The sequence below is a fragment of the Callorhinus ursinus genome, unplaced genomic scaffold (genome assembly GCF_003265705.2).
Source record: "Callorhinus ursinus isolate GAN/ISIS: 27379988/994484 unplaced genomic scaffold, GSC_fseal_2.0 scaffold63, whole genome shotgun sequence".
Taxonomy (NCBI): domain Eukaryota; kingdom Metazoa; phylum Chordata; class Mammalia; order Carnivora; family Otariidae; genus Callorhinus; species Callorhinus ursinus.
The window spans coordinates 2,687,452-2,699,934 of NW_027397125.1; the positions used below are offsets into that span (position 1 = coordinate 2,687,452).

At 45.7% G+C, this 12,483-nt stretch overlaps 1 protein-coding gene across 1 annotated transcript in view; it reads right to left on the reverse strand.

The window, feature by feature from the left end:
• The window catches only part of LOC141371263 (uncharacterized), a 248,913-nt gene extending 239,489 nt beyond the window's left edge, over nt 1–9,424 (reverse strand). Inside the window, exons 1-2 of the mRNA XM_073885575.1 lie at nt 9,040–9,424; nt 7,906–8,558 (exon numbers count right to left, since the gene is read on the reverse strand). Of these exons, the coding sequence (XP_073741676.1) occupies nt 7,906–8,558; nt 9,040–9,424 (1,038 nt within the window). The remainder of the gene's footprint in view (nt 1–7,905; nt 8,559–9,039) is intronic.
• Between the last annotated feature and the right edge of the window lie 3,059 nt (nt 9,425–12,483).

Consider the following 12,483-nt stretch of genomic DNA (forward strand, 5'->3'; position numbering starts at 1 on the left):
CACGGATTTTGTACTGTATAGTACTAGAAGTGTATTTTCTCCTCCCTATGATTTCCTTAATAACATTTTCTTTTCTCTAGCTTCCTTATTATAAGAATACAGTACATAATACATATAACATACAAAATATGTGTCAATTGACTTTATGTTATAGGTAAGGCTTTCATCCAACAGCAGGCTATTGGTTAAGTTTTGGAGGAGTCAAAATTATATGCAGATTTTTTACTACCTGGGGGTCAGTTACCCCTAACCCCACACTGGTCAAGGGCCAACTGTATTCTGTTCTGCTGAACAAACCTGTAAGGAGCCAAGAGAGAGACTACTTAAAAACTGCCAACCTAGATCTTCATGGTGTAACAGGATAGAAATTAGGATTTTATTCATTAGAAATTAATACTCATTTTCCCATATAAAAAAATCGAACTATAGTATCATTTTTTAACGCTCAGCAATGAATTAAATGGGCTTTTCCCAAGGCATCTGGGAACCTAAATTCCACACGTAACATTGTTTCTATGAGAAAAACATTTCCAAACAACCTACTTATGAAAACCATTCAGAACAAATTGTGTTTGTAAGCTAGGCAAAAAAATTAGGTGTATACCAGTTGTTTGAAAAGCTAAAAGTCACTCCCTCTCTATTTTCATTGTTATGATAGTTTGGGTTTCTCTCCTTGAGTTCGAACCACCACCAACTGCTCCCCCGCCCCACAACACACACGCACACAGTCTCTCCTGAAGAGTTGCTTTGGCTGCATCTTTCATAGTTAAAAGAAAATGGATTTCCCACGGCTATAGTTCAAGGTTGTTGGCCCCATTTTTGCTGCTGTGGTAACTTTTCCTGGCTCCAGAAAAGCTACTCTAAACTAATGTAAATCGGACAAGGTCACAGAGAGTGCTAAGAACAGAACTTGTAACCTACAAGCACTAAACCCAAGGCTCTCTTTCTATTTCTAGAGCAAAAAAAAAATGGGCACAATATAACATTTTTCTCCGTTAAAGCAAAACCATTATGAGCACTTAGGACTGAAAAGACTGCCTGTTAAGTCAACTTTACAAGTTGCCCTGAGCTCAAGACTGCTCTGAGCTAGTAGGTATTACAAGCTGCAGAGTTTAGTATGGTAATTTTATAGAAATATAATAGTGTACCCAACTTTAACACACAGGCCCCATATCTGCTCACAATATCTTGGTAGAACCCATAAAAATAACCTATCAGTTCAGCCAACACTGCATTAAACAGGTACAGCCTATTTTTAAGCAATTAAGGAGTGTTACTTAGCAGAGGCTGTTTCTAGCCCTTGGGATAGCTTTACAGGAATCGTTTTATTTAATTATTATTTTTTCATGTAGTGTCTCATTGGTTAATTGATATGGCTTCATAAGTCCTCCTCAGGACAACCAGGGAGAATAGTCCTGTCAAGACAAGACAAAAACCCAGTAGCAAGAGACAAGAAAAAGAAAAGTAGTGAAAATCCAACTGGGTGGTCAACTAGATGACATATCAAATCTCTCTCAGTTTCCTCTTATGTTTCTGTTCTTTTTTTAAGATTTTATTTATTTATTTATTTGTCAGAGACTGAGAGAGAGAGAGAGAGAGAGAGAGAGAGAGCGAGCAAGCAGGGGAAGCAGCAGGCTCCCTGCTGAGCAAGGAGCCCGATGTGGGACTTGATTCCAAGACCCTGGGATCATGACCTGAGCCAAAGGCAGATGCTTAACCGACTGTGCCACCCAGGTATCCCTCACGTTCCTGTTCTTAATCCTGACTTCAGTAGGTGACTCCATTAAGAAAAATTGTTCCAGAAACAGTTCTGTTTTCCAATTTGGCCCTGATCTCCACTTTGCACACCTGGAATGCCACTCTTCCCAGTCTCCCACTGACACTGCCATTTAAGAAATACAATGTGATCCCTTAGAAGAAGACCCTTGCCCCATTTAGGAAGGACTTGCCTGGACAGCATGATAAAATGTGGATATGTCACCCCAAGGATGGACCTTACCCCAGCAACCTTCCAGAAGCCCCAGGTCAGAAGGTATTTCATGGAAATGATTAGGCCATATCTTGGAGAGATAACTGCATTTTATTTCCTAATTATTTCTAGCAGCAGATGTAAACAACCCCTGGGACTCCTTCAAGGTCATTTCCAAATATAACAGCTGAGGATCCTGGCATCATTCTGCCTCAGATCACAATCCTAGTCAAAGGAGAGGCTAAAAGGCCAGGAGACCATAGATGACACCATAAGAATAATGTCTTATACTAATTAAGCATGTACTACATGCCAGGTGCACAGAGAAACACAAAACATACTTGTATAGGATATATGGTATTTACAGTCACAAGAGCTAAAAGGGAAATTCGTGCAAGAAAGAGGGTTGAAAGTTAGAGGGGTGTAATCTTAAATAGGGTAGCCAAGAGAAGCCCTAGTGCGAAGAGGAATTCAAGGAAAGATTTGAAGGGGAGCACCTGGGCTCAGTCAGTTAAGCAACTGACTTTTGGTTTCAGCTCAGGTCATGATCTCAGGGTCATGAAGTCAAGCCCCAAGAGGGGCTCCATGCTGAGATGGAGGCTGCTTAAAGATTCTCTCTCCTCTCCCTCTGTACCCCACACGACCAGGCTCAAGTGCTTTCTCCCACTCTCTCTCTCTCTCTCTCAAAAAAAAAAAAAAGATTTGAAAGGAGTGAGAGTGCCAAGCAGGTGTTTAAGGGAGAGCATTCCAGCCAAAGGGTAGAACAAGTTCAAAGTTGCTTAGGAGAGAGCATATGTGGTATGTTGTAGGAACAGGAAGGCAGGAAGACATTGGACATGAGTATGTATGGCAGAAACACTGTGATTGTGGGGAAGCAGGAGAAGTCAGAAGGGCTAGAAGGGGATAGATCATTTTCTTTAGTCTAAAAGAAACGGGAAGGTGTAAATGAAATGTAACAGTAAGATGGGAGGATGTAAAATGTAAGCAGAGGAGTAGTGTGACCTGACTTCAGTGTTGGTAATATTGCTCTGGCTGTGTGTTGAACTTAGACTTTGGCCTGGGGCAAGAATGGAAGCCGAGAAAGAAGGAGCCACTGCAATAACCCAGGTGAGAAATGGTAGAGGCTTTATCTACGCTGGTAGCAGGGCAGGTGGTGAGAAATGGTCAGATTTGGAATATATCTTGAAGGCACGGCTGCAAGAGTTGGGAATGCATCAAATACTGGCTGGGAAAGAAAGAGGAGTCAAGGCTGACTCCAAAGGTTTTGGCCCAAGCCACCAGGAAAATGGAGCTGCCACTTGCTGAAAGAAAGAGTGAGGGACAGAAGTGGGCTTGGGGAAGGGGCATTTCAGGGTCCCATCTATCCAGAAAGTGATATGCAAAGAGGACAGCATTTTACATCTAGAATCTTTAGAAGGACATGGCTCTCATATTAAGAATTCCAATTCTACCTAAGTGATACCTCCCTCCTTCACTCTGTCATTATATACTCACTCACTCACTTACTCAGTCATTCATTCATTCCTTTATTCAACAAATGTTTACTGAGTGTTTTTTGTGTGCCAAACAGTACACTTTGTCTTGGACATGCAGCAAGCAAGAAATACTTGGTTCCTCTCCTTATAAAACTTACAACCTGAAGTGGAAGCAATAAACAAACAATTATGCAAACATCCATACCTATATACAAAACAAAACAAAAATTTGCTAGTAAATAAACAAAGGCATGGGGAACTCAAGTAATTGCCCGCAGTTGCAGAGCTGGGGAGAGACAGGGTTAGAACGTAAACGCAAGTTGTCTCTCTCCAGAGCCCACATGCCTATGCTAACCGAGCGATAAAACACCAGCCCGTGCTGTTCAGTGGAGACAGAACATAGCAGCCAAGGAGAATCAGAACTTGACCTGAAGTCCTGCACAATGACTGTGATAGGACTGTCACAGAACCTTTTCCAGGACAGAGTGCCCTCATCTATAAAACCATCTATGTAAAGACCAGGTGATCTCTAAAGCCCCTTCTGGCTTTGAAACTATGATCTACGATGCGCAGTGGGGTCAAAATGTAGGAAAGTAGATGTGAGAAGCACCCAATCTAAACTTGACTCACTCCACAGTTTTGTCTGGGTCTAGACCTGTGTGTGAGGCTGGAAGTCATGGACCCCCGACCAAGTCCTTCACTGCTCTGTCCTGTGAAGGACCTGGAAAAGCAGCAGGAACAGGAAGAGGAGGTTAGCAGGTAGGACCCCTCTCAGAGGTGGGACCAAGGAGAGGATGTGAGCTGGACAGAGAGAAAAGAGGAAATGCAAGGATAGCAGATCCATGAAGTTGCCCCTGTGTTGAGGTGCCCTGAGGGCACGAATTCTTGTCAAGCCTACAATGGACAATATATGGGACTCCTAGGCATATGAGCGTGACACTGGGAAATTTAGATCCTTCACCTTTCTAGGCCCCAATTTTCTCATCTGCGAAAACAAAGCTAGATAATTTCTAAGCTCAGTAATCTATGACTTCACACTCTTGTAACCTCAGCATCTTTGCACCCTAACTACATTTCCAAAATAAAGTCCTGCCTTCTAGAATGTACTCCTTGTCAAACCTGCAAGTTTCAGTCTAAGAGTCACTTGATCTAACAATGCAATTCTTATAATAATTCAAGTCAGATATCCACCACATCAGAAACATTTCTGTGTTTGATTAAAGAATCCCAAAGTTGAGCTACCCTTTTTTAGTATTTATTTATATTTTCTTCTAAAATACAATTTTTAATCACCATACATTGTCCACAATCACAACACTCTTCCTAGAACTCTGATAACATCCTAAAACACCTTCAAAATACCGAATAATGGAAAATATGGGCTATTTTCTATTTATTAATTACAAATTGCTCGTCAGTTTGGTATACTAAATTAATGACATCCACCACAGAATACAATGTCTAAAAATAGCATGCTCTACATTGACATATTCTGATTTTAAATGCCTAATTAAATCATTTAAGTAAAATAATCTTATTTCCTAAGTAGAGAAAATGAAGTTTATAAAAATTCTAGGATGGCCCCAACTCACATTGCAGTAAAAAGTTTCCAATAACTAAATCTAGGATTATTGCCTATAAACTCTTGACTCAAATCACCAAATAATTATTACTGTTGACAAATACTGGTTTTAAAAAAAAGTAAGTATTTCTGTTGTACACATAATTAAAAAAAATGAAGTTTTAGTTTCTTGGTAAAAATAATAAAATTAAATTAATGGGGATAAAACCCTTATCATTCACCTGGGAATTTCCCACCTTCTACCTGTGTAATGAGTTCAATTACTTAAGCCAAGGGGAGTGTGCATATGTGTTTAATCTTCATTGGTAAAACCTATGTATAAGTATTTTAATCAAGTTTAAATTAAATAGGTTAAAATACACAAGTAGAAACTTGCACAATAAATAGCAAAATATTATAAAACGTTTGAAGGAATTGTTTTGGTAATTCTAATGCATGCTTTCATGCTTTCATCAACCTGTTCCACTACGCTAGACACACCAAATCACCATATTATCAACATATCCACATGAACACAGCATCATGACCTCCATATGGTAATTAACAGAGGCCTTGCTCTAAAGAAGTTATAATCCAAATATCCACAGAGATGCATGTATTTCAGAGAGAGAATGCAATGAGTTGGGTGCTGCTAATTTCCACTGGGTTAACATGGAAGACAAAAGTTGTTTGTTAAAGAATATATACTTCCAAATGCTCACGAGCCCTACTTTTTTTCTCTTGCCCTCTCCAGCTCCCTTGATTTCTTTCCCTTTCAACTCATTCTCTTTCTTCTTTAATGTCCCCCCAGACAGTAACCTCCCACCCCTTACACACAGGTTCACTTTCCAAGGCTTCAGTCACCCACAGAGGTTTGGTCAAAAGGTCAGTAGGAGACTAATGCCATGTCACAATGACTTCATCTCATTGGGTAGGTATTTTATCATCTCATATCTTCCCAAGAAGAAGGGTGAGGACAGTACAGCAAGATATTTTGAGAGAGAGAGAGACCACATTCACATAACTTTATTGCAGTATACTGTTATAAGTGTTCTATTTTATCATGTTATTGTTAATCTCTTATTTGCATAATTTACAAATCAAACTTTATCATAAGTATTATGTATAGGGAGAAAACAGTATATATAGGGTTCAGTACTATCTCCAAAGTTTGAGACATCTACTGGGGCTCTAGGAAGTATCCCCTCCTCTGCTGATAAGGGGGGACTACTATACAGCATGATTATCTTTAAGACACTTTTCACTATGGATAATTTATCCTTTCATCCATTCTATGTGCTTGGCACAGTGTTGGCCTCTGAGCATCAAACATGAGTGAGTGTCCCTGCCTTCAGGGAGGATGAAATATAGCAGATGCTGGGCTCCACAGTTAATGAGCCCGAAGTGAGTCACTGTGGTGAAAACCAGGTAGCACCTGCCCTTTCCTGTAGGACATGTATTTTTCCCATCTTCTTTCCAGATCGCTGCTCTCACAGACTGGGAGCTCCCTGAGTACTGGAATCATACATCAGTCATTTCTATTGCCCTGGCATCTAACACAATGCCTGGCACACATTGGGCCTCATAAAGTGTTTTGCATGAATAAATGAATGAATCTGAGTAAATGAAATTGGATAATCAGGATGCATCGGGAATGACTTTTTAAAAGATGGGATTTAGTTAACCATCTCCTTCTTCCCCCAAAGCGGATCTACCCTTGGTCCCAGAAGCTGGGTGGGATCCCGGTTTCCTAGGCACAGTCCTACTCTGGAAGAAGATGCCTCCGTTGCCTTTCCAGAATAATCGCATCACATTTTGTACAAAACTCCCTGAGAGCCCTCCCCAGGTGAGAAGAGGGTAGATGAGCCGGCCCTCGGCGCCCTCGCCTGCCCTCTGCGGGGCTCTGCTCCGAGGGAGGCGCGCGGCTTCCATGAACTTTTTTTCCGCATTAGAAGTTTGGTCTCTTAAAGGACAGAACCTCCTTCGGGAGTCCGGTTAGAGATGCGAGAGCCAAAAAGAGCTGAACGTGCCCCGAGAACGAGTGAGCAGAAAGCTAGGGTCTCCGGCAACCCCGGTAGCGCCCGGCCCTCGTCGCGGCGGGGAAGAGCCTGCAGACTCGGGGGGACCGGCGGAGGCGCAGCGGGGAGCAGCCGGGGGGCCCGCCGCCGCCGGTCAGCCTGCTCCGAGCGCGCCCGCCCTCGGGGAAGCCGCCCAATTACGAGCACTCGCCACCGAGGCTCCCGAGACGCCCAACAGCAACTGCAGCGACCTGAAGCTTCACACCGGCCTCCTCCCCTGACCGGGGTCTCCTCCGTCGAGGCTGGAGGGTCTCAGAGGACCCCAAACCTCGCGTTCCGAGCGGCGGGTCCGGACTCGCCGGCGTCCCCACCCTCCAGCGTCGCCGCCTCGCGCCGGCTTCTCGCTCCTCTTGCCCCCGCCGTCCAGCGTCCGGAAGCGCGATGGCCTCAGCGCAGCCCCGGGTGAGAAGCCACGCAATATCCTAGTCGCACTGTCTGCAACCTCGGACAAGCCCCCGGCTCGCCACTCCACGGGGGCACGCCAAGGTCACCAGAATAGGTGTGACTACCTCCACCCTCACTTCCCCCCCCCCCCCCCCCCCCCCCCCCCCTTTCTGAGATCTCCTGGGTCGGGTTCCTTTCGCGTCCCTCACCCCAGCTGGGGTCTCCTCCTCTGGCACCCCTCACCCTATCGGGGTCCCTCCCTGCCTTTGCCCTCCCGGGGTCCTCGCCCCCTTCTGGTAACGCTCACTTTCACTCCCGGGCGAGGCTGTCTCGTTAAGTCTGCCCTCCGTATCCTAAGAGAACGAGGGGAGGAGATGTGCCTCCCACTCGCTCAAGGGGAGCGGCGGGGAAAACGACGCAAACTTCTGCTGCACTTACTTCGGGCCGAGGCTGCCGCCCCCTCGCCTCGCCTCTCTCTCCCACAGGCAGCTGCTCGGCGGCGACCTGGAGCCACCGCGCGCGCATTCCCCACACCGGCGCAGCTGCGAAATGCGCAGGACTGGGGGTCTCTCCCGGGCGAGCGCGCCCAGAGCCGGAGTCCCGGCGCCGAGGTCCGGACGCCGCACTCGGCTGCGAGCTGTGCAGCGGCCGCCTCCAGCAGCCCCGCGAGGCTGCGCACGGCGCCGCGCGCCCGCTCCTCCGCCGGGTCGTTTCTGTCCGAGTTGCAGTTTTCAGTGCATGCCAGGACTGCAGCACCCCTCTCCGTCCTCCCCCGGAAACGACTTTCAATTCACCTGGAGGCTCGCGATGCTCCCCCGCGGGCGGGCAGCGTGACAGCGGGTGCAGAGGAGAGGGAGGAGCGCGGGAGCGGCGCCTGCCCGAGTGCGCCTCCAGCTTTCTAGGCGAGGAGCGCGCAACCCTCTCCAGCCGCTCTCCTCGGGACTGCAGTCCTGACGTCACCCCACCCCCCACCCCCACCCCGCGGAGGAGCGGCTCGGAGGGTGGGGTGCCGGGAGCGAGGACGCGGGAGTGTGAGCGGGAGTGTGAGCGCGTGTGTGTGCACGCGCCCGTGTGCCTCGAGAGGCTGGGGACTGGTCAGAACCGCAGCTGGATCTGCGAGGAGCCAGAAACCGAGCTCCCTGCAAACAGGCGCCGAGGGGCTGCCGTGAACAGCCGGGGGCGCTCGCTTCCAGATTGGGGCGAGGATACTACCCACGGCGAGTTTGAACGAAACGGATTAACGCGATAGGGGCCGTGGGAGAGCGGGAGTTGGACACTCTCTTTCCCCAAAGTTGCAGGATGCTCTGGACGCCTTTAAAAAGCTGAGCTGGAGGTTTAGGAGGAGGAGAGGAGTAAACCCTGCCGGAGGGCTGACTTTCATCTCCTGTAGGAAGGAGGCGGGGTGGGGAAGGGTCCTCTCAGGGTCCTCCACTCCTGTCGACAGGTCCTAGGAAGGAACCCGCTTTGGTCCGCCAAGGGTGCCTGTCGCCTACTCTGAGCAGACGTCCAGGCCGCCACCGTGTGTACTGAGAAGTTGCTGCAAAGGAATCAAAGGGACCGGGCCTTACCCACCTAATTCCCCGCCCTGCGTGAACCTCGGGGATTTTCCGCCACGGCTGGACGAAAGTGCCCGGAACCAGAGAAAGGGGTCAAGGCCCAGACTGGGCTCTAGATGCGCGATACCCTGCCCTTGGGTTCTGGATCTGAGACTGCGATGGTCAGAACTCTGCGCAGAGATCCTAGAGATCATCAGTGTTAGGCCCACAGTTTGAGTCTTTGCCACCCTCCAGATCCTTACTCTTGAAAGAGACCTCAGTAGCCACCCAACTTTCACCGTTCTCTGAAGTTCTCCTGGGGACCAAAAATAGAAGACAATTTCTGCGGAGGAACCACATGAAGGATCTTCAAGAGGTTCTGGGATGGCTGAAGCTGTCCCTGGAGCGTTTGTCCCAGCCATCTTTGGGGCAGAGTGCTTGGCTCCGTGCGCCTGCAGCGCTCTGCAGCGCTCTGCACCGCGAGGTTGTGCCCTGCTGGGAGTGCCCGCCGCCCGCCGCCTCCCGGCTGGAGCAAAATGTGCAATGCGCTCCCTCCGAGGCCGGATCCGCTGTCAAGCAGGGAGACGTCGGGTGCGCACTGCAGTGACCGCAGCAGCCCCCAGCAATCTTGCCCCCCGTTGAGTGGCGGTGATTTTTTAACGCCAGCGTCTTCCTTCCTGAACATTGATTTCTGAGATGCCTGGTAGTCATTAAAATACTTGTTTAAAATGGAAAGGGTGAAGGGTGGGCAGCTGGAAGTAAACAGAATGGGAGAAAAAGATCCCCTGTCCACAAATACTTTTTTAACTTCAGCTTCTTAAAGTTACTAAAAGTAGGCTCAGCCCTACTTGAAGCAGCAGAAAGTTTCATTGCATTCTTGAATCTCAAATGGAAGCTTATCAGAATAGAAGGAAGTTTGGGATCTTGGTCTACCGCCTTAGATATAAAAGTCTCAGGAATTCCCACATTTGATAATCAGAATTCTAGCTAATCAGACAATATATGGATATTATTAACTGTGAGTCGGATTGAACAAATAGAATAATTAAAATAACTAAAGATGCAGCATGTTCCTAATTAAAAGAACAGGAAGTTTTCAGAGAAGGACATAGGGTATCACCTTCCAGGTCCTCTTGAAATGGTCCTTTTTAAAAACTATATAAGTTGGAAAACACCCTGTCATCACAAAACAATTACATAACTAGATCCTAATTATGCATGTTTCAGAAAAAGTGATTCCTCAGTAGGAATGACTGTTCCTGAAAATGTTAATTCAGATTAACAGTGTGGGAATGAGCTAGTCATTGACAAAGGAAATGGTTTGAAAACAAGATTGTGAAGTGGCAGCTAAGCTGGTATGTATGAACCTTCTAAGTTGGGGCACAATTTTGCTTCCTAGTGTTCAATGTCAACAGCTAATTAGTAATGCTATCTTAGCAGGTATGGAAGCTGGCTGAGGGTAGCCAAGGTAAGTAATGGCTATTTAATGGGGCAGGCCTAAGTACTCCTTCCTTGATTTCCTATTATATTCTGTTCACAGCTCCAAGATAACTTTTTTTCACAATCTAATGTGATTGGTTGTTTGCAGGTCTGTCACCCTTTGAGATTTAAAATCTCCTTCAGAGCAAGAATTTTGTCTTTCTTTCCACAGGACCCAGCACAGTGCCTGGTAAATGATAGGCACTTAATAAATACATGTTGACTGACTTAACTGCTTTTTAAAGAGTATAAAATAACTACATGTTAAATCTATGTGTTCCAAACTCTCATGCCAGCTATATGAAACAAAATATTTCATATATATATATGAAATGAAAAGAAGAGGACAAAATCATTTCTCAAAAGGATAACTGTCAATGGCTGAGTTGGAGTTTAAATTGTCCAGAGAAACATTCCTTGCTGATCTTATCCTATGAGAATCCTTTCATGTTTGTCAATTGACATTTATGTGTTTTAAGTTTGGTGTGTGGAGCACAGAAGCACTGTGCAAAGTGCGTTACAGATATTTTCCCACTGGTCAGAAAGCAACAAATCATTTACGTTGGGTGTATGCATTTCTGATATGTTAAGAATTGTTAGCTCAGCTCGCCCTGGACTTTGCCCTAATCAGTGTGAGGACAGCTCACACGGGTCCAGGCACTGCTACTATGGGCCAATAGGCTGTGGGCCAATAGGCTGTAGGCCAATGCTTCTGTGACCATGCTCTCAAACACAGAACACCTATGGCCAGGCAGTTCAATCATCAGGCACAGTCCAGGGACCAGGTGGAAAATTATCTACATGTACACACCAATCCATAGCTATTATAGAGCAGAATATCATGTTTACAAAGAAGGAATAGCTCTGTTGGGAGTCAGGGTGGGGGTTTTTCAGAGGGGGCACTTTTTAAATATAACAGTGGCCTTTTATCACACACTGTGGTAGCCATTAAAGCCTCTAAACCAAACCTTTTAGCAATTAAATGTTGGTAAAACTATGGAGACTCATAATTCTGTTTTACTGGAAGCCATCTCCTGACCAAAACAAACTCTATGATTCAACTTCTCATTTTCTGCAACAACAACAACAACAAAAAAAAAAAAAAAGGAAAAAGAAAGGAAGGAAGGAAGGGAAAGGGGGAAAAGGGGAGAAGAAGGAAGATTAAAATTATTTCGTATAGGAAAACAGTATGGAGGTTTAAAAAAGTTAAAAATAGAACTACCTTATGGCCCAGCAGTTGCACTACTGGGTATTCACTCAAAGAATAAAAGAACACTAGTTCAAAGGGATACATTGCACCCCTATGTTTATTGCAGAATTATTTACTATAGCCAAGATATGAAAGTAGCCCAAATGTCCACTGTTTGATGAATGGATAAAGATGTGGGATACACACACACACACACACACACACACACACACACACACACACACAGTGAAATGTTACTCAACCATAAAAAAAAAGAATGAAAACTTGCCATTTGCAACGACATGGATGGAGCTAGAGAGTATAATGCTGGGCAAAATAAGTCAGAGAAGACAAATACCGTATGATTTCACTTGTATGTGGAATTTAAGAAACAAACGAGCAAAGGGGAAAAAATAAGAGAAAGAGAGACAAACCAAGAAACAGACTCTTCATCATAGAGAAGAAACTGATAGTTACAGAGGGGTGGTTGGCAGGGGCATGGGGGAAATAAGTGATGGGGATTAAGGAGTGCGCTTGTCCTGATGAGCACAGGCTGATGTGTGGAAGTGTTGAGTCACTATATTGTACACCTGAAACTAATAGAACACTATATTTTAACTAACTGGGATTAAAATAAAAACGTAAAAAAATGAAAAATGAAAAAAATTATTTCACATAGGGCTTACCTAAAAAGCCAGTTAACACATATATCTTGTGGGGCGCCTGGGTGGCTCAGTCAGTTAAGCGTCTGCCTTCAGCTCAGGTCATGATCCCGGGGTCCTGGGATCAAGCCCCTCATCGGGCTCCCTGCTC